Genomic DNA, 25749 nt, shown 5'->3' on the forward strand with positions numbered 1-25749 from the left:
AGGTCTGTGGTTACATTGGTAAACATACTTAAATCACAAAACACAGACATAATAGTTCTTTCCTAGAGAATTCCAATGGGCAGGTAAGGGACACTATATCCATTAAAACTCTGACCAGCTTGCATGCGCTGAACTTGATAACTGTATATAGCTGCACTAACTTCAAAGTTCATGAAAAACTGGGCCAGTTTTACTGGGCCATTGTGAGTATATAAGCAATAGCAGTGAGCAGAGAACTTCTGTCATGCATTGTTACCCTGATTTGCGAAAGGCACGGAACAGAACAATTGTGATAAGACAGCCAGATGATACCATTCAAGGAATTAAGCTTCAGTGTCACAATCTTTACAGGTAAACAAAGTGGGACTGAGCACTGGTGGGCACAGTAACTGTCACTCACATGCAAAATGTTTCAAAACAAGCACAGTAACCTTCAAGACTTCTTTCTTGGTGCTCAGATTGCACCAGAAAAACTTTAAAATTGAGAAAGTAAGCCAAAAAGGCTTGAAATAAAGGATCTCAAGTTAAACCTCAACTCTGACCCAGAAAGACTGCAAGACAATTCTCAGGTACCACATCTTTTGTTAAACTCTATTCCCTTATGACAAGTTTTAAGTTGCAATACGGGATGCATTTTTCAGGTACAGCTGATTGTCTGTTTAAGTGGTATCTGCAAATGAAACCCAAACAAGAACAAAAACAGGTGAGCTGCAAATAACCACAATCTGACAGCTAACCCAGACAGACCACTACCATCTCATGCCTACCTACACCTGCACTGTTGGGCTGATGCAGATTTCAGAGGGTGCTGCTGTGGTATGCAAGAGTCTTGCTGAAGATTGTACACATCTGACACTGAGGAAGGAAGAGAAAGCAAGGATCTCAGTTCCTGCCATGTTTACTCAGCTAAGATATTTTGCTTTCCCTTTGGTGTTTTCTAGGGCTTTTTATTCCAAATGTTATTCAAATCACAACACACAACATTTTATCCTCTCTTCAGTTAAGGCATGTCAGCATGATGTTCTGTACTGACCGATAATAATAAACAAGGTAGCTACACTATGAGTTATGAATGGATTACTTTATTCTGTACCTAGTCTCAGCAATATCCTATTTCTGAAAGACTGTCTAGTGGAGCATGTGCTGCTGGGTGTATGCAACAGACCCCTGAGCAAACATACATTACTAGGGCTGTGGACAGAGAAGTCACCATTTCAGTTCTGGTTCTTTTACAGAGTGTGTATTTCGTCCTTAATCCTGCTCAAAGCTCCCACAAAAATCAGCTCATCTGTTCAGAAAAGGGAGACTAATCACAGCTATGTAATATACAACCATCCCCTGAAGAAATTAAAAAGTGTCATCCTTCCTTTTGAAATCCCTCAGTATTGTTGTGTCCTTCCTGCCATGTTACCTGCTTTGTGCTGAGATTGCACAGTAGGATGTCTCCAGCTGCTGTAGCAACACACACACACTCCTGCTCTGGAAGATCTTCAATACCCACGATGCAGCCACTTCCATCCTTGGGCATGAAACCCTCCGCAGTCAAGGAAACTTCTCTTGTCACCTTGACACAGAGAGGCCAATCACTTATTAAGTACATACCACTGGGATTTTTTCAGAAATGACAGAGTAACATCCATGAGTATATTTCACCGTACTGCAACTGCACAAAACATTACACAGCAGAAGTGACTATGCACATAGCACCAGGGAACAGACGATGTGCAAGTATGTATCTTCACTTTAGCACTGGAAACTGTGAAAGTCTTCTTACATTAAAGAGTGCTAGACAGACAATAAGAAAACTCAAATAAGGGAGCAAATAATAAATGGCAATAGTATGACCTCCAATTTGTCTTGCCATTGATCTTTCAACCCCTTTTTCAATACTTCTTCACACAGTGTCAACATTAAGAGGTAAATGGGTAGATGTCCCAGTACTTTTAAAGGGTCATTGAGACTTTACAGACGCAGCATAAAGAAATTAAAAGGAAAACCATTTGGATGTGCATTCAAGCACAGAACAACAAGAAAATTTTAGCTAAACTAGCTGTCTCTAGCTTAGCTGCATCAATGTTTTACACATCCAGTCATGTGGAAAAACCCCACAGTAATAAAGACCAGAAGTAATGCCCCCTGCCAAAACAGAAAAGGAAGCTGACATACTTAGCAACTTCAGATAGGCTTCAGAGGTTTGGTTTTTTTCTAATTCTAGAAAGATTTCAGTTGATATGACTTCACAAACAGACCACAATGGAATTTTCAGAAAACACTCTTTCTTAAAAATGAGATTCCAGGAAAGCCCAAAAGTTATTCTGTCAGCTAACTTCAGACCTGCACACACTGAAGGAGACGCCTCAAGAGTTGCATGGTGCTTCCAGAGAAGGCGCTGCAACAGTTCTAACAGGAATTCATGGCTCAACTGCACTTTTTTTCTTTAGCGATATGTTGGGGCTTTTTCCCTACAGCACGGTGTCAAAAGCTTCCTCACGTACTCTTCAGTAGCCCTTTGCCTGTTTGCTTCTATTTTGCGAGTTGTGTCTCCGTTTGCCAGATTAGGCTGAAGATCACCACAGGAATGACCCCCGTCAAACACGACCCCCCTCCTGGAGGCAGATTTAGCATTTTAAAAGCACAGCAAACTGCTTCAGCCACCCAGATCACCGCGCAGCCTCAGAGCCCGCTTCCCCGGCACCCTGAGGCAGCGACAGGCGCTGGAAGGAGCCGCAGGAGGCTCTAAAACCCCGCCACCACCGCTACGGACAGCGGGACGCACCCTCGGGCAGCCGCCACCCCCCGAGGCGGGCACCCACGGGCTCCCGCTAAGCGGGGCCCAAAGGCTTCACCCCAGCTTTGCAACGGGCGGAGCAAAGCCGCCCCAACAACACGTCTGCAGCGACGCGCCACAGCCGACAGGCACGGGCACGCTGCCCCGAAGCCACAGCCCTGACAGCGACAAGCGGGCACGGCCCCCGGTGCGCCCGGGGGCGGCTCTCACCGAGTCTCCGGCGGGGCCCAGCTCCAGCAGGCCGTACTGAGAGCCTACGAGCACCGCGCCGCGCTCGGCGCTGAGGCAGAAGCACTGAGGGGTGCCCAGCGAGGCGGCGGAGCGGCGCCCGCCAGTCCGCAGCAGCCGGAGGTTCCTCATAGCGGAAGGGTGCTGGGCAACGCCGCGCTGCTCACGGCGCCGCCATCTTCTCCACGGCCGGCGGGCGGGCTGGCGGCGCCAGGGCGCATGCGCGGGGCGGGCGCGGGGGCAGCCCGGCGGCGCGGGCTCGCTGCGCGGGGGGCGCATGCGCGGGGCCGGCGGAGCGCCGGGCGGGGGGCGGGGCTCCTGGGCGCGCCGGGCGGGGGGCGGGGCTCCTGGGCGCGCCGGGCGGGGCTTCTGGGCCCGGAGCTCCTGGGCCCGGCGGCCGCCATCTCCCGCGTTGTGCCGCGGGTTTGCGTCAAACACTCCTCAGCGGGTCCTGGAGGTATCAGAGCCTCCCTGGTGCGGGCTGGGGTCGGGAGGCACTGCTGCTGGCAGTGCTGTGCCCGGCAGTGCCGCCCGTGTTGGTGCAGATCGCTGTCGCCTGCTGCTCCCGCCAGGTCTGCTGGGCCCCTGCCCGAGCCGCTGGCAGGCCTGCTGTGTGTGCGGCGAGGGGCTGGCAGGTATCTACCCCTGTCAGATCCTCGTGGAGCAGGCGGTGTCCCGTGCTCCTCCTGCACCACCTTTGATGCTGGTCCTGCAGCCACCGTCCCCTTCGTGAGTCGTGCAGCACGTGCTGGCTCTGGGGCTGCGTGGGGCTGCGGTGCTCCGGCTCCTTCACCGGCTCTCACTTCCCTGTGTGGCTGTGTGGGGCTGTGCCACTGCCGGGGTGTAAGGTAACACTGGGAGCGGGATGGTTGTTTTGCAGCTGTGCTGGTGTGGACCAGTTGAGGAACTCCACATGGGACTTCTGAGGTTCTTCCAGGGCAGCCTACACATAGACAGCCCAGTGCTGCCCTGATACCACCCTTTTTACCACACTTGGTCATCTCCCTCCAGCTGTAGCCGAGAGGGAGGAGAAGGCAGTTCAGGCTTCAGAGGAGAGGAGGACTTCTTCATGCATCCACAGGTATAGCCTTCACGCTTTCCACATTTGCCTAGTGGAGCTGATCCAGTGTAATGGCTGGCTGCTGTGTAAGGTGACTTTGGGTCAAACTGGTTTTGGCTACAGAAATGTGTAGTGTTTGTGTGCTGTAATCAGTTTCATGTGCACTGCAGTTTGGGAGCTTAGGCCAGTGGAAGGATGAGCCACTGGACATCCGTAAACTTTTGCTTCTTGCTGCTCCGGTACTACAGTTGGCTAAAGTTGGTGATAAAAACTCTGCAATGTTGGCTAAACTCAGAGGGGTTTCCCAAGACCAGCGGAATGGTCATACCATCAAGGCTGAACTACCACTGCACGCAGAGAAAGTCAAAGCCATATAGACACCTTATCCTGGGGACAGGGTGTAAGAAGTGCGTTCTCAGGCCAGCCCAGTGGCCACCAAGCCCAGCCCAGCAGGGCCTGGCAGCACCGGCAGGAGGAGAGGCAGCTGCCGGAGAGGGTGTGAGCCTGGCAGAGCTGTGTGCCCTGTCCCCCTGCGCTCCTGGAGACCTGTGCTGCTGGCTTAGGGCAGTCTCTGACACCCCTGTTCCTTGCAGTACCTCTTTCTGAGGCTTTTTCAAAGGTCAGTTTAGACCCTTTGGCCTGGCTTGATCCTACTGGCCACCAATCTCCTGCGGTGCCACCATTTTTACCGTGTGAGATGTGTTTGCCTTACCCCATTTGCCCCAGCTGACTGCAGAGACCCGTTTCTCGCACTTGGGATCTGGTGACCAGCGTGTCCACATCCGCTGCCCCAGTGTTTTTGCAGGCCTGGGGTGCACCCCTGCTAGCAGGTGGGCCCTTGCTGCTCCCCTCCAGCCCGTGAACTGCCCCTCTCTGGGCTTGCTTTCAGCGTGCCCCGTCAGTCTGATGAATCATTTCCTTGTCGTTACCCGGCTGAAACGGCCCTTTTCCTTTTCCTTTTCCTTTCTTCCCGCGTCGCTGCAGCCGCCGCCCCCCGCCCGGCACGGCTCCTGCCGCGGCCCCGTCCCGCCGCCCCCCGGGCAGCGCCGCGCCGCCGTGGGAGCTCGGTGCGGGGCCGCTGCAGCCCGTGCGGCCGCAGCAGGTAGCGGCTGTCGGGGCTGTGGGACCCGCGCACCACTCCCCCGCCGCAAGCCGTCCTCCGGCCACCGGCCCGGACGGCCCCCGCTGCCCGCCCGCCCCGGGCTGGGCGGTGCCAGGGTCCGGTCGCGGCGCGCCGGGCAGCGCTGCCCTGTGCCAGGCGCCGGCAGCGTTCGCCTGCGGGCTGGCGCTGCGCAGCTGGGCTGGGAGGCGGGGGAAGGGGGGGTGGGGGCGGCAGGGGGGCTCCTTCTGCCGCTCACACCAGCAGTCCGTAAAGGTTTCTGCGGGGTTCACCCTGATCTTCTCGTTTTATCGATGATTCAGCGTCAGAGGCTGCTTTCAGCTAAATAATCCGTGTTTCATGCAGTTCCCAGGCAGCAACTCAACCGAAAGAAACCTGAGGCAGAAGTCTCTCTTGCGTTGCTGTTGGATTTGTTTTGGAGGCTGTGGTTACCTGCTTGGCAGCGCCTGCAGCGGTAGCACTGTGCCAGCAGATGCCGGCAGGCTGTGACTTCCCAGGGGCATCTCTCTGCTTCTCTTAAGGAGGTGAGATCTCTTCTTTGAAATGCAAAGCTGACGTGACTCCATATAACTTTGTGCTTGAATCCAAAATGCTTATTTGATCCTGTTCACAGGATGTCCAAGGACCATCATACTAGCAAGAGGTAGAAGTGTGATGGAGTCTTCAGATGGTACAGGAGGACCTTATGTTACTACAGCCATAAAAGCCCAAGGGTTTTTTTAGGGAGACTTGAGACTGCATCTTCTTCCTCATGATGGTTCCTTGCGTCAAACAAAACTAGCCTGAAAGTGAAGCTTTTGGGTGTTTCAGAAGCTTAGCTGAGGCAGCACCTTCGTGAAGGGCGCTTGTTTCAGACACTTGTGAATGCGTTCAGCAGCAGGATCCATGGTGTCAGGGGGAGTGAACTAAAAGAAGTTCAGCAGCTTTCCAAAAAGAGTGAACATTCATCTACGGTTGTCTGAACAATAAATGTGATGGGGCTCAGCCAGCACTAGGATAGCCAAGATTCTTTCAGTCACGAGGCTGAGTCATTCCTAAGAGCATGAGCTTGGGCAACATCTCTGTGTGCTCCACTGTATTAATGTCCATAAACTTGTTGTCACACAGCTGGCTGTTGTGTTCAGTAGTTTAGTGTCTGCAGTTGGATTCCCACTAACTTAACACTGCAACAATTTATTTGCTTATGCACTTGCTTCAGATATGTTAGTGTCTGAACTGAAGCCTCTGGTAGTCTTTCCATTTATTGATTTTTAAACCATGTTTTTACTTAAGAAAAAATGCAAAAAATTATTTGCAGATTTTTTTTGAGTGTTCTTAGCTTTCTTTATACAAGGGCCATGGGTGTCTGCAGCTCTGAGCAAAAACTTGCTTCTGCCATGCGGTTAAGCACTTTAAAAAATACCCAGAAATGTGCCAGAATTGCCATTCTTGCATATGATCAAAATTCATCTGAATGTGGACCTGAGCAGCTGGCTATGGCTTTGAAGTTGGCCCCTTCTTTGGGAGGGAAGTTGGTCTAGAGATCTCCACAGATCCCTTCCAGCCTTATTTTTCTCTTGGGAACCCAGCAGGTTACTTTGGCCACTGAGCAACCAGATCTCTTTTGCAAGGATCACAGAATTACCTTCTCTGGTGCATAATCCATCATATGAGGCCTACTGGACGGAGACCTAACAGGGCATGCAGATTTTTTAACAGCAGTCCTCAAGTAACACAAATGATTTATGAGGATCTGCATAAGGTTGGGTTTTTCTCCAGGCACCATGGTTTAAAATATTAGCTGAACACTGAGCGGAAATGCCAGCATACACTTACCTGAGATCCCTTGACCCCAAGTATGTACCCCCAGCTGAGCTTGTTATCTTGCCATGTTTTCTGCAGCTTTTACTTAACACTGTTGTCTGTGGCTTCAGATGTCCTGGATATGATATTGATTTGGTATGCCCATAGACTGTACTTATTTTTCACCCAAGAGGTTGTGGTACTGCTTCTTGACTGCTAGTCCAGGCTAATTTTAGGGATGGAAAAGGGAAAAAACATACATAGAGGTCATCTGAGCCAAGGAAGGCAGGGAGCAGTGACCAAAGATACAAGTCAGAGACCTTAGCTGGGGGGTTTGAAAGCTTTGGAATGTTTTGTTCCATATGCCAGATGTGAACTTATTCCTTCTTTTTAATTTGCTGCAGGTTCTGTAATGATGGTATAGTCAGGATCTGCTGTTACTTATTTACCTAGAGAATTTCCCATTTCAATCCGGTTCTGAGTGTATTTCCTGAAAGAGATGAAAAAAGGACCAGAAAGCAGAGCTTGTCCCCTTGCTGCTCCAGGTAATTTAGTGGAGTCAAATCTGGACAATAACAGCAGCAATGGAGCCTCAGCAAAAGAGAAAGACGTGCTTTCCTCTTCCCAAGAACTGGAAAATGCGCAGCTGAAGCCCCGCAAAGAAACATCCAGAAAAAAACTTTGTGGCTATTTGAACAAACTGGGCATCAAGGGACCAATCAAAACCTGGAAGTCTCGCTGGTTCTTTTATGATGAAACCAAATGTCATTTGCTATACTACAGAACTGCACAGGACATCAACCCTTTGGGGTCCATTGATCTCTCCAGCGCCAGCTTTGACTGCAAGATGGAAAATGGGGAAGGGGTTTTTGAGATCAGAACACCAAGCAGAGTTTTTACTTTGAAGGTAAGGGGCAGCATCTTCTTTTGGGGGCTGTTATGAAACATTCCCAATCAGGACAGACACATCTCTGCTAAGATACTTTTTAGCTTGAGTTTCACTTTAGTCCTCCCGGTCTGGACTGTTACCATTTGGACCTAAATTACTTGCACTGTTCTGACAAAACTGAGACTCCATTACCTGTGAGATGGTTGTTGTTTTAACAGAATAGGAGTAAAAGCTGAACTGGGTGTTACATTAAAATCATTGAGGAGTCCTTCAGTCCATATGTAAATTGCTAAACAGAAATGAGCTTCTCTGTCTAAAAAGGTTGCTCCAGCAGGAACCTTTGCTAGATTTTTATCTCTGTGAAAATTGCTATTAAAAAGCCTTGTGCGTGACTCCTGGCTAAAATGATTGTGACATTTCTGCTTAGCCTTGGAACATAGTAAACAAAGAAATGTTTAAAATGAGGTCAGCGATCCACTAAGGTTCTGTTACTAAGGCCGTGCTGAAGATTTACTCAGTCCTCTCAAATCAGTGTTAGGACCAGAGGATATAGCATAGGATTGACACAGCTGGCCTTTATTTCTGCTGACTTGTGCAGCGAAGTGGTGGTCCCCCCTTCAGGACGTGTCTCATGCTGGTGAGATTACTCCCCTCCCCTTCCTGTTTTGTGTTATGTCAGGCAATCAGCAAACAGGCAATGATGTACTGGCTGCAGCAGCTCCAAATGAGGCGTTGGGAATTTTGCAGCACTCAGAACAGATTTCCTGTGGGCAGCTCCCAACTTGTGAATGAACCTCTGGCTGGCAGAACAAGTAGGTGTTGCGTATATCAGTCTTTCTTCTGCTTTCAGCCCCCCAGTGATGAATGGTAAGTGGGAAGAGGTTTTGGCCAGGTTTTTAAATGCAGGTGCCAACTATCAATGGTTGGTCAATGTCTGGAGCTTCTGGCTTTATTATGGGTGAACATGAATGGGCTGTCTCCTAATGCACAGCAAGTGGTTGGAGATGCTCAGGTATCTTGTGATCATGAATTCTCTTGATTTTCCTCATGCATGTGAAGTGAGCACATTTGGTATATCCCCTTCCTCTTGCGAGGTCTGTGAAATTTAGAGCAAGCAACTTTTTTTTCAGTGGTGGTAGGATGAAGACGTGCATTCCTACCAGTGGATCAGGGGAGGGCACAAGCAGGGTGTCCACCTGTTTAGTTATGACTAGATGCACATTTTGTTTGAAGCAAATAACCCACTAGTAAGTGTCTGATCTAAAAGGTTCTGGGTGCCTTGGCATTTTGCTACAGCAGGCAGTACAGGTAGCAAACTGTGTTTGTGGAGTGTAATCTACACATTAAAGCTGCGAAACATGTTTGGAATGGGGAAAAGAACAGCACCAGCTCCCTTCCTTATCCTTTTAGGCAGTTTACGTTTTGATTGTTTACAGTTAGTTACTGTCATATACAAATGGTTGAAGTCACTTGATTGCCCTTGAATAGATGACTCTATTTGCACATGGAACCTTCCGTAATTTGACCTAAAACTAAGGAAACATGCTGTGCTGTCCTTGTTACAACTGGCCACTTGAACATGGAACGTATACCTGTAATAAAATGTTGTGACTCTCAAGTTACATGAAGGAGCTGAAGTCTAATGGAATTCTGTCTTGCTCACTTGTTTCTGTGTCCTGGTTTGTTTTTACACAGATGCTGACAATGATGACTTTCTGCCTCTGGTGAAAACGCCAACAGAAACAGTGGGTTTAAAGGCAGCGTCTTTGCCTGCACCCCAAACATCTACTGCTTTGCAGAACATCTCCCTTAAGCACCCTTGGACAGAGATACAGTAAGTGCGTGAGGAGAGCTGCAGTGCGGTTGCCATGCTGGCCTGCCACTTTGTGCCTTCCTTGCCTGTCATGTATTTTGTGAAATGGTACTCTTGCCTAGGAGGAGGAACTATGAAGCCGCTTTTTGAAGGATATTCCAGGTGAAAGTAAAATTCCTGCCAGAGGGTCTTTTACATCCACCTGTTCCAATGCATTTCACATCACCTAGCTCTCTTGGCAAAGATCCTAGTGGCAGACCTAGGGCTTGGTTAAAATTTCTTCAGTGTAGGTAGTGATTTGCATCCCTACCCAATGCATCTGCATGTTGCTCTTGGAAAGGCACATGGGCAGGTTGAGCTGTACTCTGTAGGCTAGTGACAGAAGGTCAGTAGCACTTCCCAGTGGTTTCAAAGGACCTTGAATGTAGTGCACTCTCGAAAGCAGGAACTCCAAGCAAAAGGCCTATAGCCTGTAATACGGCCCAACACCGCACAGTTTGTTACTCCTTGCTGAGTTCGTAGTATGTGAGTATTCCCACTGTGCCCGATATCTGCAGTTGCAATGTGTAGCTTGATCAGGGCTACAAGTTACAAGCCTCAGGCAGTTACAGTTGCACAAAGACAACCCCATCAATATCTCCTTAAGTGTGTCCTAGTCACTTATTAACATATAACCAAAAATGTGTAAGTTGCAACAGAGTGTGGTAGGTAGCTTGACACTTGCCAGATGTTTCCAGTGGGGAGGTTGGCTATAGTTTTTTACTACTACTCTTGTCACTACAATCTTACGCTGATAGGAAGAAAGATCCCCCATGGGACCAAAGAGGATCAGAGTCAGCGGTACTATTTTGCAGGCTATGCATTCTCTCTGCCTCACTTTATTAAAAATAATATGGTAATATTTCCTCCCCACTCCCCAGCCTTGCTTTTGCTAGCTTGAATAACAATTGCTTCTTTTCAGCTTCAAACTGTATTGCTCCCCTTGTTCTGTGAACATTTGTTCAGGCTCTGTCACTGTCAGGCTGGGTCTTAGTGAGAGTATCCTGTCTGATTTCAGCCAGGTTCTGCTTGGCTCCTCTGCTGCTGTCTCAGAGGAAAACCAGAGTGCAGCATGGGGTAGAGAAAAGCAGAAAAGTTACACTGGGTGAGTGCCAACTGCAGACTACAGGGTATGAAGATCTGCTGATCTTATATGCCAATATGTTCTCTGAGGTCAGAAATGTCTGATCTTCTGCTGTGAAGCCTTAAAGAAGCAAGGCAAAAGGAGAACAATATCTAAATGCCAACTTCATTTACAGTTAGGAAGGTGCTGACACTGAGTCTTTTGTGGACCTCAAAACAAGAGGCTTGTTTTCTTTTAGGTGATGGAAAACACAGGAAGAGAAAGGAAAAGACATGTATAGAGTGGCAACTGTCTCACTTTCTTGTGTAGGTTTTACAGAAAATACTTGTGCATTTGTGGTTCTGCATGATGCTGTATAGTCATCTCTTAGTGCTCCTGATAATATTCAACAGCAGGAGTTGTGACAAACTGGTTCTAGGTCTGACTTCAGTTTTGTTCCTGAATCTTGTACTGCATCGAAGTCTGTTGAGTTTGTAATGGCAAGATTATTAAATGGGGTTTGGAGCACAGGACCTGTGGCTGCTTCGGATGCGATCACTGTGGCAGTTTTGGCTGTGCTGGAGTAGCTGAGCTTTTCTTGGCACCTAAGGATTTCTGCTGTGTGCTAAGGAAAGGGAGAGAAGGAGGAAGGGAAGGAGAGAAGGAGAGAGGGAAGGAAAGGAGGGATGTGTTGGTCTGCTGTTACCTTTAATCCCTCTGTCCAGCCTGCTTTGTACGTAACAGGGCTCAGGCATGTGGGGAAAGATCTACATTGCTATGCTGGTACTGATTTTGTGGCACCTTCCTGATTTACACCAGTTACAGCCTGGTTTCCCTCAGATCCACCAGTGCTGTGAACAGTTAATTTTTTGAGTGCATGAAGGAGATACGTTTTGGGAAGAGGGGTGGGATATGAGGAGAACTGAGGCAGGGAATAGTTTGAATATGCACTGACTGCAGTGATCATGACTTCTGTTCGCTAGGCTGTCTTTATCTCTTCTTGTTTCAGAAACACTGTCTACAATATCTGTGGCTCCAAGCAGCTCTGGGGGAACAATGGACATGTCTTCAACTTCAGTGAATTCCAGGAGCATCCTGAGAACCTGGATGAAGAACAAGAAGCAGAGATGGAGGCAGGGTGTGCAGGTGCCTGTTTCTTGGCTGTGTGAGCTGGTCTGAGTATGAGGGCTTCTAGCAGGGAGTCAGACTTATCAGGAAAGGCAGGAAGAGGGTGACCAGTTGTTATGGGACGTGAAAACTCTGTCACATTGTCTCAGTTCCCTTCCTGTGTTGTTGGCATAAGACTGACTCCTTTGGCTCTGCTTCAGGCTGCATTTGTCTGTCTCCTACCTCTGGAACCTTCTGCAGAGCCAAAAATACGATCCATGGTGCCAGTCCATACAGGTATTTCTTTGAGATAGATGTTAAATTGCTGCACGGTCACAGGCTAAACTCAGCAGCTCCACTCCATGACTGGGAAGTTACCTGTTCATGGTGGTAACTTGCATTTGCTGTGTGCAGGATAGATGGGCAGTGGTGGGTTAACAGGTACCATCATGGCTTTATTCTGGGGTACCTATGGCTGATCCCTATGGTCTGCTTCAGCCTTGTGGATCCCAGCAGGCTGATTTTCCTTGTCCTGTGTGTCAGTCTTCTCTACTGAAATGTTCTGAGTCCTGCCACAGTAAGACTCAGGAGTCCATAGTAGCAACCCAGTTCTGTGTAAATTAATCCTATTTCCCTTCAGTTAAGGAGGGGACCCCGCAGGATGGGAGGATGGAGCCCAGGCTGAACTGGGTTAGGAAAGCCAGGTGGATGAACAGTGGCTTCCCAGGCTTGCACGAAGAACTGTCTAGGGAGAGGAACCCAATGGATAAAGTGAGTGTCCTGCAACAACAAATCCTGACACTTACAGAGGAAGTCAAGTCACAGAAGGTGAGTGTGGCAGAGAGTCTGCTGTTGCTAAGGTCAGGGCCCTGAGACTGGTCACAGTGACTGCCTTATATTTTGGTGTTAGTCTGAGAAGTACTCGGCAGACACTCACTGGGGACCAGCTGGAGCTGCTGGTGTTGCCCGTTTGTATGTGCCTGATTGTGCCCCGCACAAGGGAGAATGAGTTGTCCTTCAGTCATCAGAAGTGCAGCTAGCAAATGGGCTAGAAAAGAGGTAAAACAAATCCAAGTGTGCTCTGCAGGTGTCTTGCTTGTGCATCTGTATTAGTCAAAGTACGAAGTGGAGTCCTGAATAAGTACCGTGACACCGGCAGGAACTGCCAGGTTGAGTTATACTGTTAACAGCAGGTCATTCTTTTCAAACAGTGATCCCCCATTAAGAGGTGATTTGACTGTAGAAGTCAATGCATGGGTCACGGCAAGGGCTGTCTCTCCTGGATGGTACTGTTCTTCTTGAAAGGCATAGAACAATGCCAGGCTTTCCACTAATGATGCTGATAGCTCTTCCAGCAGAAGAGGCAGGAGAGCCAGGTCCCAGTGTGGGCAGTCATTTGCATCCTTGATTGGCTTCCTTAAATGGCTGAGATGGCAGAGCCTGAATCAGCATCATGTTGCTGGGGTAAGCTTCATGTGGGATGGAGAGAGGGAGGACTCTACTATCTTCTGGTACTAGAGACAGATGCAGACTGCATTATTTCCCTCCCTCCCATTTCACCACAGGGCTAGACCAGATCTCCATTTTCTCTGGTCTATGGTGGGCCTCCCAAGAATGATGACTGTAGAAAAGCCAGAATTCAGACTGTGTGAGCAGCAGGTTGTCTGTTAGCAATCCACCTTGAGTCATGTCACCTGTGGCCTGCTGCAGAGATCTTCCGCGCTCAGCCCTGAAAGCAGAACTTCTCTATTTGGGGAGGCACTGTGATTTCAAGGTTGCTGCATTTGGTTTTGCTTCTAAAGGAGTCAGTTTTAAGATCCTGAGGACTTTTCACTGTTCACCCATTACTGGTTGGATCTGTGCTGTCTGGGCAGCACTGTGATGTGATGGCTTTGCATTCCCTTTTCAGGAGCTGGTTAAACTTCTCCATAAAGCTCTGGAGGCAGCCCAGCAGGAGAAGCGAGTATCTAACATGTATCTCACTGCAGCAGAAGATAAGGACAGGCTGGAGCTGGTGCGTCACAAAGTGAGACAAATTGCAGATCTCACCAGTCGACTGGAAGCTCTTGAGCAAGAAAAGAAGGAGCTGGAGCAGGTACTGGCTCTGAGAGACAGCCACATCCAGGAACTCAAGGAGCATGTGCAGCTTCTAATGGAGAAGAACCATGCCAAACAGGAAGTCATCATGGCCTTGACAGAGCAGATGGCCAGAGAGCTCTCTGACTCATTGCAAGAAGCCAACACTATCACTGCAGAGACATTGTATAAGCAGCAGGAGGAGATTGAGCACCTCAAGGTTTGTGGGACTGCACAGGTCATTTGGAGGCTTCCATTTCTGTGCCCTCTGGTTTGGTGGGAGGGTGTTCTCTGTGGGAAGCACAGAATATACTTCTGCTAGTTGCTCCATCTGCCTCCAAACTAGAGGCAGGCTGGAAGGGCCTCTCCTGATAGCAGTAAGGCACTTAAAAGCATCTGGGTCAGTTTCAGCTTCATCTCAGAGCTTGTTTGACTTGGTGTCACCATTCAGTGCCTGCCTCTTTCTTTGCTCTTCTTTTGTTTCACAGGTGCAGTCTCATTTGCTGCCTTCACTACCTTTGCTCCTCTGTGTTTCCCTCTTGCAAACAGTTTCCCAATACACCCTGGTTCTTTCAAATCCAGCCTGTTGTGTGCCACTATATGCACAGTTATAATGACCAGTTAGTGTGGGATGGAGAACTGTCAAAAGAGCCACTTACTGCATTGTGGGAGAGTGCTTGTTTTTGCTGCTGCCCATGGGGCTGAGATTTGTGTCAGTTTTTTTAAAAATAGAACAAAACATGTATTTTCTTCATTTTGTTTAGGTGCTTCTCTAGCTTTATGTCACCTTGATGACTGTTTTCAAAGCATGTACAGGCAGCGCACTTAGCTTTTTCAAGTGTCTTGTCTACATATGACACTCCTATTTAATGTTGTGCCTTGATTTCCTTGGTAGGAAATATTTGTCCTGGGCAGTCTTGTCTTCTCCCCAGAGCATAAAATTATTGAAATATTTTCTTGCCCTGAGTTCCTGAACTCGGAGAGGACTCCAAGCCCCTCAGAAATTCTCCTTGTGTGTCTGTTTTGCTTTGTGGCAGGATGATATTGATGCATACAAAACCCAGAACCAATTTCTCAACTCAGAGATTCACCAAGTTACTCGACTCTGGACAAGCGTTGCTGAGAATGAAAAAGCCCTTCTGATGAAGGTAAGGCAAAATTACTTTTTTTCCTTGGTGAGAACTGTTACTAATTTCTTTCCAAAGTCAGCACTGGGATGGATCTTGGTCCAAAATGCACCAGGAAAAAGCCTTCTTCCCAATGTGTTTTTTTAGTTTTTAAGATCTTTTTTTCTGCTTTGTTTTGGTCCCAAATTAGATACGATCGTTTTCATTCTTCAATAAAAGCAAAATACTTGCAAACCTCAGTCTTAAGAGTGCTGAAACTTAACCCAGATTTCTGCACTTCAGCTATGCTTTTGGATACAAATGAAAAAACAACACTGTGTAGGGAATCAGAACATTTTCTTGAGAGCTGGCAGACTAAGCCCTGGCTTCACCTAGTCTTGATTTCTCTACCAGGCTTGGCACTGCCAGGTGGCAGCACCCTCAGTCCTGCAGCTAGATCAGGGTTCTTATGTTTTCTTAAGCTCTGTTTTTATTTCTAGCCTTGTAAGTGTGCATAACCTGGTTACTTTCAGAGTTGTGTAATCCTACCTTCTTGTCCTGAACTGCTTCCCCAGGCTGGTGGTGTGTGCTAGCATTTGTTTTGTGGGTTTTCCCTGGATTTTACTTCCCTGGGTTTTAAGGTGTGGTCTGCCTAAGGTGAGTGATGGTGTAGTATGTCTCCCACTCAATAAGCAACTTCTGTTGCATGCTAGCTACTGCAGCTTGTGCTTGTTCATAGACCACAGTGACTCATTCATGGCTACAATTCTACTGACTATAGAAGACTTCTGGATGTGTTTTCTGGGGCTTTGCTGTTCTGGAGTCTTCACCTTATGTGTAGACCAGGTCAGTAGAGAGCAGTGGCAACACAGGAAGAACCATCAATGAGCCAGCCCGTTCCTTCTTGTTTCCCCATCAGTGTGCCTGCCTGCAAGCACGAAACTGCCAGATGGAGAGCAAATACCTGACAGTCTTGCGGAAGCTGCAGGAGGCTGTGCCTGGGCTGCCTAGCTCCCATGCTGAGTTGGTGAGGAACCTCATCCAGGAAGCACTCCAGTGGGATGTGAAGGAAGAAGCAGAAGAAGGTTTTAATCTGAATCCTGTAAGGTGAGAGGCAAGAGCATGGGAATATTCACACCCTTGTAGGAGTCTGGCCATGGAGGGGAACGTGCAGGCAAGAAAGATCTGGGGACATTTCTATAGCAGGGACTCAGAGCCATAACTTAGGAGTGGAGGCTGGTTTAGGTTGGTGGTGTGGAGACCACGAGTATCTGTTAGCAGCGTATCACTGTAGGAAGGGGAAGTTGAAGACAGTACAGGTAAAGTTTTCTTGACAGTGGCAGACAGTATGACAAGTGACCTATAGCCATGATGTGCCTGGGAAGTAAACAATGGACATGAGGATAAATTCCTTCTGTAGGAGAGGATGTCACCTGGGAGGCAGGGGATCTCCATCCTTTGGGGTTTTCTAGTCCCAGCCACACAAAGCCACTGTTGCCCTGTTCTGGTGCTGGGGAAAATCCTGCCAGTGAAGGGTAGCTGGACTGGAGACCTCCAGAGAGCCTTGCCATGAGTGCTGCTGGTGTTGTTGCGTTTGTGTTTATGCTTTCCTGGCCAGTCAGTGCCCCAGTTCTGTAGCAGTTCTATTTCATCTGGTTGGTCAGATTCACAGGTTCTCTGGGTGGCTTTGGAGATGAGACCCCAAGGCCACGCTTGGTTTTTCTGTCAATAATATAATGTTAACTTACAAGTATCCCAGCCTGTGGACTGATGGTGCACAAACCCTCAATGAGCTGTACTGTCAGTGCTCCTCATGTCTTCCAGTCAGTAGGAGATTTGTGTTGTGTACAGGGGAGACATCAGAAGGGACTGCGGATCTCTGTTCTTTGGTCTGATGCCCCAAAGGCTTTGCAGTCCCTTCCTACAGAACTACCTCACACTAGGACATGTTAGGGAGAAGGTACACAAGTTGCGCTAGCTACTCCCTTGGGGGCAGGGGAGCAGGTGAGGTGAGAGTGGTCTGATGAGGTTGGGCTGTAGCTCAGAGCAAAGTTACACTCGAGTAATGTGTGTGTATGCCATTGCTGCAGACTCTTCTCTGTCTTCAAGGCTCTGAGACAGTGGGCATGGCAGGCTTTCCCATGCAGCTACCAGACAGGTGAAGGAGGACTACCTGTGGTCTGGCGTGGGTGACAGGGACCTGGCAGCAGGCTGTAGTTGGTATGGCCCCAGGCAGTGAATGACGCTTGACACTGGTACCAGCACTTTCCTTTGAACTAACTTCTGCCTTGTGTCCTTCCAGTGAGTACGATGAGTATGGGTTTATGACTGTACCAGACTATGAAGTTGAGGACTGGAAGCTTCTGGCCAAAATCCAGGCCCTGGAGATAAAGTCCAACAATCTGCGGAGCCAGGAAGTAGTGGAGAAGCCCCTCCGTGACAAGTGGAACAGTGTTGGAGAGCTGAGCCCCTCTGCAGAGCTGAAGAGCCTGATCCGAAGTGGCATTCCAGTGGAGCATCGGCAACGGGTCTGGAGATGGATTGTCAGCCGGCACTGCAGTCATCTGCCTGACCACTACCAGCGGCTGTTACGGCAGAGCAAGAGCACCGAGCACCCTGCCTGCCGCCAGATTGAGCTTGACCTGCCCCGCACACTGACCAACAACAAATATTTTTCCTCTCCCACTTCCCAGCTCATCCCCAAGCTCCGGAGGGTTTTGCTGGCATTCTCCTGGCACAATCCTGCCATTGGATACTGCCAGGGACTGAACAGGTGAGGAACCAGGTATACTGCTTCTTCATGGGATAGCGCTGAGAAGGTGTAGACACATACTCTAGGCTTTGTCTCAAGTAGCCCCAGACTCCTGCCCCTCTAGAGTTCTTTCCTGGCTCTAGGTATTTTTTTGTGGAATTCTGCATGTGGTGTCTTTTTTCACCCCATGTCGTTGCTGGGATCAAGCAAGCAACAGGATGCACTTGCTCGGCATCTCCATAGTTACAGAATAGTAAGGAGCAGCTACAGGAGGCAGAGTGAGGCACTCCCAGAATAACAGCATGAGGCTGGGGCTGAATTTCTAAGTCTTAATGTGCTCAGCAGAAGAACACCCTCATGATTCTACTTTTTGCTGAGAAGAGTTGGAGGACATGTTGGGAAGTGTTAAGAGTTGAGAGAATTGCAGCAAATGACATGAGAAGAGGCTGAGGAAACTGGGGTCATTCTGTCTGGAGAAGGTTCAGGGAATCTAAAAGCTGCTTTTCCTTCCCAAAGAAGACTTATAAGAAAGATAAAACCAGACTTCTTAGAACTGTGTCGTCAAGTAAAAGAGGCAGTGGGTGCTAGCTGCAAGAAGGAAATTTCCAGTTGGACCTTTTCACATGAGGAAAGCTTATGTAAGCTATTCCTGTTTTTCTTTGGATGGTCTTCAGAAAGACATTTGCCACTCTAGAGAGCCCTTAATATTAGGTATCATCTTTCCAGTCTGGCTGAAAGGGGGTAAGTCAGAGCTGAAGGGGGTAAGGGCTGTAGAAGAATGCATGGGAAGGTGAGTTATGTCACATAATATAGACTATCTCTGAGCGAGCTCTTGTATTGAAATAGCCAAAATCAGCACACTGCTAACTTTAGCAGATCTATAGAACAACCCATTAGCGAGGAGCCTGTCTTTGTCACACCTGTGTGCTTGATGCTTCCTGTTTGCTGGTGGAGGCACATGGGAAAGAAAATCACAGGCCCATGGTTCCTTCAGGAACATGCAGAACAGATGACTTGCTTCTCTGACCAACTGTTCTGCCACATTTGATCTGTTGGACACTCATGGAGTTACGGACATTTCAAGAGAAGTCTTGGATTCTCCAGTTCTTGTGCTGGCCTATGTTTCATTGCCTCAACATGTCTTGTCCATCACAGATTGGCAGCTGTTGCCCTACTGGTCCTGGAAGATGAGGAATTTGCTTTCTGGTGCCTGGTCCATATTGTGGAGAACATAATGCCAGCAGACTACTACAGTGACACACTGATAACATCACAGGTGAGCTGAGTACCCTCACATCTCTTTGGACCCTGATACAGTGATTTACAGTAAAAGTTTAAAAGAAAGCAAGCAGCTTGCAGTGTGTTTGCTTTCTCACAGGACAGTGATACCACCACTTTGCAATCCTTTCCATTGCAGAAGTGTTGTAGACTTGAGGGTATGAAACTGTACACACAGGAGCAGCAAAACTGATCTGCAGTGCTAGGAAACAGGGGAGCACTCCAGAGTAATCACTGCGGTCAGGTTAGTCAGAAGGAAAGTGCCCATTAACTGCACAGTTACTTATTTTAAGGAGGGCCTAGTAGAGGTGAAGCAGCAAACTCCAACACCTGTAGAACCAAATATGAAGAAGGCACCATTCTACAGCCCTTCAGATGTTTCTTTGGAAACTGCACCCTGTCTTTTCAGTGCCACATGCAGATGGAAGAAAATACAGAGATGTTTACATGCAGTGTGCTTGCCTCAGTTTGTGATCAAATACAGTGTGTGTTGTGGCTTTGCAGTTCTCTGCAGATCAGAAAAACTTCTGACCATTTGATGTAAAATGTTGCTCTGTGAGTAATATACCCTCCTGGTTCAAAGTTACTACATTTCAAGGTTTTCAGGATGTGTTGTCTTATATTAGAAATACTTCATCCTCCCAGGCAAACACAGAGCCAAAATAAATCTCATTTAGTTCAATGGAATAGTAATCGTGCCCATATGACCCAGTCTGTGAGCAGTGCCCAGTCTGGTGAGCCTGGCCGTGAGTTTTTGTCATTCTTTAACCCCAGCCAGCAACTTAAGTACCATGAAGCCGCTTGCTCACTCCCCTCCCCCCTGGTGGGATGGGGAGGGGAATCGGTGGGGAAAAGAGGGTGAAACTCATGGGTTGACATAAGAAGAGTTTAGTAATTGAAATGAAATAATCAGGATAAGAATAGTAATGAAAAAGAGAGAGCAAGAGAGAGAGAGGAATAAAACCCAAGGGAAAAAAAACCCAAGTGATGCACAGTACAATTGCTCACCATGTGCTGACCAATGCCCAGCCAGTCCCCCAGCAGTGATGGGCAGCTCCCAGCCAGCTCCCCACATCATACTGAGCATGATGTTCTATGGTATGGCATATCCCTCTGGCTAGCTGGGGTCAACTGTGCTGGCCCTGCTCCCTCCCAGCTTCTTGTGCACCCACTCACTGGCAGGGCATGGGAAACTGAAAAGTCCTTGATTTGGAGTAAGCACTACTTAGCAACAACTAAAACGTCGGCGTGTTAGCAACATTATTCTCATCCTAAATCTGGAACAGCACTGTACCAGCTACCAAGAAGAAAACTAACTCTATCCCAGCCAAAGCTAGGACACCCTCGTGTCTTTATTGTGTGTGGTCCTTCCAGGGAGAAGGGTGTTGTATCTGTGGGCCCACAATACATGAGGCTACAAGCATCAGTAGCTGAGAGGGGCTACACTGAATTGGTTGACTTGTGTGCTGGTGGAGAGGTCAACCCACAGACTGGGGAAGCAGCCAAATCACTGTGCAAATTGCAAAATGCCTATCCAGAGCAGGTAGTGTTAGCTGTGAGATTTTATAGGCAGTGCTCAATACTTGAAAAATAGTGATTGACAGGGTAAACATGGGAGTCTGAAGACACAGAGGCTCCCCTACATTCCGTGAGAAAAGACTGTTAGCTGAGGGAGCCTTTTTTAGAAAGACTTTCTGACCTTGTGGTTGATCTCTGGAAGTCTAGGCAAGACCCACATAAAAAGGAAGGCCTAGGGTGATGCTTTGTGGGTTGGTTTGATAAAGTGAAAGCTCTGAGTTGGCTGCAAAACTTAAGGTTTAGCTCAGGGGTCCTCAAACTGTTTAACCAGGGGGCCGGCGCAGATGCAGTGGCAGGCAGCCATCTGCGGCTGCTTGGTTTCCCACCCCCAAACCCCGGCAGGGGGGGTGGGGGGTCTGTAAATACCAGGGGCTGAATTGAGGACCTTGGGGGGGCTGTATCTGGCCTGCGGGCAGTAGTTTGAGGACCCCTGTTTTAGTTCTTGCAGATTTTAAAGACCAAGCATATCACCTCATCTGATTTATACCACTGGGCCACAGCTAAGTAAGCTGACACAGTTTGGGCAGTAGTGTGATAGTATCATAGAATCGTTGAGGTTGGAAAAGACTTTTGAGGTTATCAAGTCCAGCTGTTAACTCAGCACTGCCAAGTCCATCACTAAACCACATCCCTAACCCGGCCGTCACCCAGCACCCCCAGGCCCTTTCCCACCAGGCACTTTCCAGCCGCTCTGCCCCAGCCTGTAGCGCTGCGTGGAGCTGGTATGACCATGATATAGCTTAGGGGAAGACCTAACCATGATCTTGCTCCTTAGCACTTCCCCTCCTAAAGCCTTGGCTTTCCTGAGATGATGCCTTAATAAACCTGGTCAAGGATGTCACCAACTGCATTTCTGTGTCTCATGCAACTAGGAGCAGAGCACAGACAGTACTCTGACCACAAAGAGAAGCTGTGTGAGAAGATCAGGTCCTGCTTGCAAGTCAGAGAGATTCTAGGTGTTTATTTTGCTGGACCACTGCAGTCATTCAGACCTGGGCAGCTTTTCATCCCGGTCATTTGACTGGATGCTTGTGACACCACAGAAAATCCTAGTAAGATTGATGCAGGAAGAGGTAGCAGCATTTTCCCTCTTGGCTTTGAGGCTGGAAAGGAATATGATCCTCTGAGATGTATCTTGACCCTGTTTCAGCTCCACACTTGCACTGGGTACAGTGTCCACATACAGAGCTCAGTAATTTTGAAGAGCTGGGAAGAGTCAGCCACTGTCCTGTTGCACCATTTCTTCTCCTCCAACAACAGTACTACTCTTGACCAGGACTTCATTGTTTTCTTTTTTGTCGACTTTAGGTAGATCAGAGAGTCTTCAAAGACTTCCTGTCGGAGAAGCTGCCTCGCCTCATGGCTCATTTTGAGCAGTATCATATTGATGTCTCACTCATCACCTTCAACTGGTTTCTGGTGGTCTTTGTGGACAGCCTGGTCAGCGACATCCTCCTGCGAGTGTGGGATGCCTTCCTGTATGAGGGAACTAAGGTGCGACTCAGTCTAGGTCTTCCTCCCATCTGCGCCACCTCTGTGATGTGACGGCAGGGCCATGAACATACACACGTATTGAAGAGATGAAGGGTTGAGCCTCTTGTCCCATCCTGCCTGTTTGTTGGCAGGACTGATGCCTCCCAGCCTCTGGGTTGTCTGCGTACTTGCTGCCGGTAGGCAGATTTTGTCCCTGATGCTGTGCGCAGTATCCCTGGCACTTTTTAGCAGGTAGTCCTGCTATGGAACAGCTGTCTGACAGGCTGTGGTGTTTTCTGCTCTGTGACCTGGACGCAGCTGAGAGTATGACCGATACAGGGCGCAGAAGATAGGCAGAGAGTTAGTATCTGAAAATGTGAGACTTGCCTTGATCCTGTGCATAAGGAAGAACTGGAAAACCTTTGTGAAATCCCTGTGGGGTCCTTTTGGAGGATCTGGTATGCTCTGGGGTTGTAAATCAGCTTGCAGATGGTTATTCTCTTGGGACTAGCTCTGTGCTTCTTTAGGCCTGCCCTAACACAGCCTGTTGAGAGGAGGAGAAGCCCAGTGTCCAGCCTGTACTGCAGTGCTGTGTGCCCCACCCCATGTTTTATTCCAGAAGAGCCTGGTCCCTCAACTGCCTATACCTTTCAACCCTCCAGGTGATTTTCCGCTACGCTCTTGCTATTTTTAAATACAATGAGGAAGAAATCCTAAGAATTCATGACAGTGTGGAGATCTACCAGTACCTACGCTTTTTCACAAGAATGATCATGGATGGCAGGTAAGACTGTGGGTTGTAGGCAGCCTTCCATTCTGGGCTTGTACTTGCTTGCCTGTTAGGTCAGCCTGAAAAGAGTTGTGACCAGTCTGTTAAAAGAGATGCACGCATGTTGGCAGGTCTGTGGGACACAGATTGGTTTGTTATGTTTTTACTTTCCCTTCGTGGTGTTACTTAAAGTCTTTTTGGCTCGGGCAAAGGCATTCTACAGCAGAGCAAGTCACAAAGTCTGGGCCAGCCTCCTCTTTGCAGCAGCTGAAACTTGTGTTGCCACTTCCTGGGTTTCTCTCAGCTGTAGTTGGAGTGTTTGGCAGCACAGCACTACTGAGAACTTCTAATGGCAACATGTATCTGAGAGGAAGATCTCTGTCATCAGAAGAGCATAACTTTTAATACCCCGCGGGTATTGCTCCCCCAGGGGCCATAAGAATCGGCATGTGATCCACCGGCACGTGATCCACCCTTTCCCGACTGGTGGCTGCACGCTGGTACCTTAAAAGGTGGTGTAGTGTAAGGCTGTTTGAAGTGTGTGGGTTGGTGTTTATGTGAGAAGGAATTACCTATGATTCCTCTGCTGCTTGGTGACTTCAGAGCTCAGAGAGCTGAAATCTGAGGCCCTACTGTTTGCCTACACCGGGATGCACTTGCTGTATCTGTTGCCATCTGTTACCAGCCAGTAAATTGGTTCACCAGACCTGTCTTTGCCATTGTAGGAAGCTGATGAACATTGCCTTCAATGACTTAAACCCTTTCCCCATGAAACTGCTGAGGAACCGGCGGTCAGTGCACAGAGAAGAGCTGGAAACAGAACTGTGTGAGCTGGAACAGATCAAGGCAGCCTATGTAAAAGAGAGAGCAGAGCAGAGGCCTCAGGACCTGCAGGAGGTTGCCAGTGAAGAGGAAGAAGAGATTTAATGAAAACAGAGTTCCTCGTCACTTTCTTCTGCCTTGCAGGTCTTCAACAGCAACTGTCTTTAAGAGATGGAGCAGAGGGGGAGAGGTGGTCACAGCAGGAGTTCATCTGCCCCACACAGCAAAGATGTATGTACAAGACCATTTGGGGACCAAGCCAGACTTTGTAATGGATTGAAGGGTGTCAAAGGAGTTTTATCCTCTTCTGTGTTTCTCCCTGTTAAGGCCTCCCCGTGCTGTGCGGTTCAGGATAACAGCTGAAGGTCCATAGGAAATCTCAGTTTTGGTACCATGACAGAAGTTGACATGGTGCCAAAGACCCAGCTAGGCAGAGCTTTTCTACCTTTTCTGATGGGGGCTTGAAAGACACCTTTATCTATAAGTAAAATTACTGTAAATAATGAACTGAGAGCACTCCCTCATTCCTAAAGATTCTGAATTGGTCAGAAAGAAAACCTGCTCTTTGAAGGCATGGTGCCACCAGTGGCTAGGCTGCTAGAAGAATATGAGTGTAACACTGTAGTCACTGAGTCACGACAGTGTCTCCAGATGAGTGCTGGGCCTGAGGAAGTCCTGGGAGCTGGATGACATCTTCCCATGAGACTCAGGCTGGGACAAGTGAAATGGGTTGTGGGAGAGCAGAGTTGCTTCTCCAGTTTAGTTTGGTTCCCGTGGAAGTCCATGGGAGCACAAGATATGTCTCCCTACCTGTCTGGGAAATACTGGGAGCTGCCTCTCCTCTGTTTAGCTTTGACCAGAGCCATCTATTGGGTTGGCCTGGCCCTGGCAACACAGTGCCTTCCAGGGGTGAGTTTGCTCCATAGAGGAGCTCTCGTCTTGGTGTGCAACCAACTGCAGCCTGTGTGCAGGCAGGGCCTAATGTTATGGAGACTTTGATGACTGGGGACATCTGGGTCTTCTGATTGCCTCACACTTGGCCAGGATGAGTGTGTGGCCATCTCTCTCTGCCTCACAGTTATGCTCCTCCTGTGCTGGGTTTCTCTGTTGATATCCCTGTTTCTGTCTCCTGTTCATAGTGGGAGGGAGGAGGACTTTTCTTTAGGAGTGTCTAATACTGAAAGTGTTTGACCCATGGAGTGTGGCACTCTGGAGGTGAACCTGCAAACCACTTGGACTGGGTTACAAAAGATGCCTTGATATTCTTTAGAAAAAATACTAATTTCCCCTGAACCAAGGAGCTAGCCTCCATGGGTCTAGCAGACAGAGATGCCCTGCCTACCTTTGGGAATGGGGCCTGACAGCCTTCTCCCCTGCCTCCTGCCAGGCTCTCCCGTCCCCTGGGCTGTATGCCCTGCCTGTGCAGCTCAGTCCTCCACAGGCACAGGATGAGGCCAGTGCTTTAGATAAATACAACTGCTTTTCCCTAACATGGTGCCAGATCCTGCTGCCTGGCTTTGCTGCTGAGCAGTGCTTTATTCCAGCTGTACCCACAGCGCTGGCACTGACAGCATGCAGCAGACCCTGCTGTAAGCGGGACTCTGCTCTGTGGGTTGAGACTGACCTTGAACCCAAACCCATTTGTCCAGTGGATGATGCCACCTTTAAACATCTTGTGGTACAAAGTCATTAGTGCTTGCATAGGAAGGGAAAAGAAGCATTCATAGCCCGTACTGTTCTCAGCCAGGTGGGCTGTAGCCAAGGTCAAAGACTCTAGTGGAAACAGCACCAACCTCTGTTCACCTGAGACATGTGGTCTGCCTCAACTCTGCCTTAGGTGCAACTGGACAGATCACCCAGTTTCAGAGGACTGTAAAAGTCTGAGTTTGGAGAGAGCTGTGGAGGCCAACCACACAGTATGGAAGTAGTCAAAGTGGGCGTGAGGTTTTGGAAAAGAGTGGATAGATGGGCAAGAGTGAGGTAGATCCACTGGTTGTCACTGACAG

General features: G+C 48.6%; 2 protein-coding genes across 4 annotated transcripts in view; one reads left to right on the plus strand and one right to left on the minus strand.

Moving 5' to 3' along the window:
* Positions 1 to 3228, minus strand: part of ELP1 (elongator acetyltransferase complex subunit 1) — a 31832-nt gene extending 28604 nt beyond the window's left edge. Inside the window, exons 1-2 of the mRNA XM_055698608.1 lie at positions 2999 to 3228; positions 1412 to 1564 (exon numbers count right to left, since the gene is read on the minus strand). Coding sequence (XP_055554583.1) covers positions 1412 to 1564; positions 2999 to 3148 — 303 coding nt within the window. The 5' untranslated portion in view covers positions 3149 to 3228. The remainder of the gene's footprint in view (positions 1 to 1411; positions 1565 to 2998) is intronic.
* A 159-nt stretch (positions 3229 to 3387) lies between these two features.
* TBC1D2 (TBC1 domain family member 2) lies at positions 3388 to 24975 on the plus strand. 3 transcript variants are annotated; one of them, XM_005432941.4, is made up of 16 exons: positions 3388 to 3745; positions 3897 to 4097; positions 5542 to 5720; positions 7383 to 7885; positions 8547 to 8679; positions 9563 to 9701; positions 11792 to 11928; positions 12530 to 12717; positions 13799 to 14185; positions 15003 to 15113; positions 15991 to 16178; positions 17374 to 17844; positions 18979 to 19099; positions 21988 to 22173; positions 22815 to 22936; positions 23647 to 24975. In XM_005432941.4, exons 4-16 carry the CDS (start codon positions 7478 to 7480, stop codon positions 23846 to 23848), a joined length of 2793 nt encoding a protein of 930 aa, XP_005432998.2. In that variant the 5' UTR covers positions 3388 to 3745; positions 3897 to 4097; positions 5542 to 5720; positions 7383 to 7477; the 3' UTR covers positions 23849 to 24975. The 3 variants fall into 3 exon arrangements, with proteins under 3 accessions (XP_005432998.2, XP_027667461.2, XP_055555415.1); XM_027811660.2 differs by having other exon boundaries at positions 3388 to 3651; XM_055699440.1 differs by lacking the exon at positions 3897 to 4097 and having other exon boundaries at positions 3388 to 3651.
* The last annotated feature ends 774 nt before the right edge of the window (positions 24976 to 25749 follow it).

The sequence above is a fragment of the Falco cherrug genome, chromosome Z, assembly GCF_023634085.1.
Source record: "Falco cherrug isolate bFalChe1 chromosome Z, bFalChe1.pri, whole genome shotgun sequence".
In the NCBI taxonomy this organism is placed as follows: domain Eukaryota; kingdom Metazoa; phylum Chordata; class Aves; order Falconiformes; family Falconidae; genus Falco; species Falco cherrug.

Excerpts from the sequence above, each read along its gene's own strand:
- TBC1D2 (XM_005432941.4), top strand. The coding sequence starts at position 7,478 with ATGAAAAAAGGACCAGAAAGCAGAGCTTGTCCCCTTGCTGCTCCAGGT. Across the intron at positions 8,680-9,562 it reads ACCTCTGGCTGGCAGAACAA|ATGCTGACAATGATGACTTT; the intron begins GTAGGTGTTGCG and ends GTTTTTACACAG. Across the intron at positions 17,845-18,978 it reads TACTGCCAGGGACTGAACAG|ATTGGCAGCTGTTGCCCTAC; the intron begins GTGAGGAACCAG and ends TGTCCATCACAG.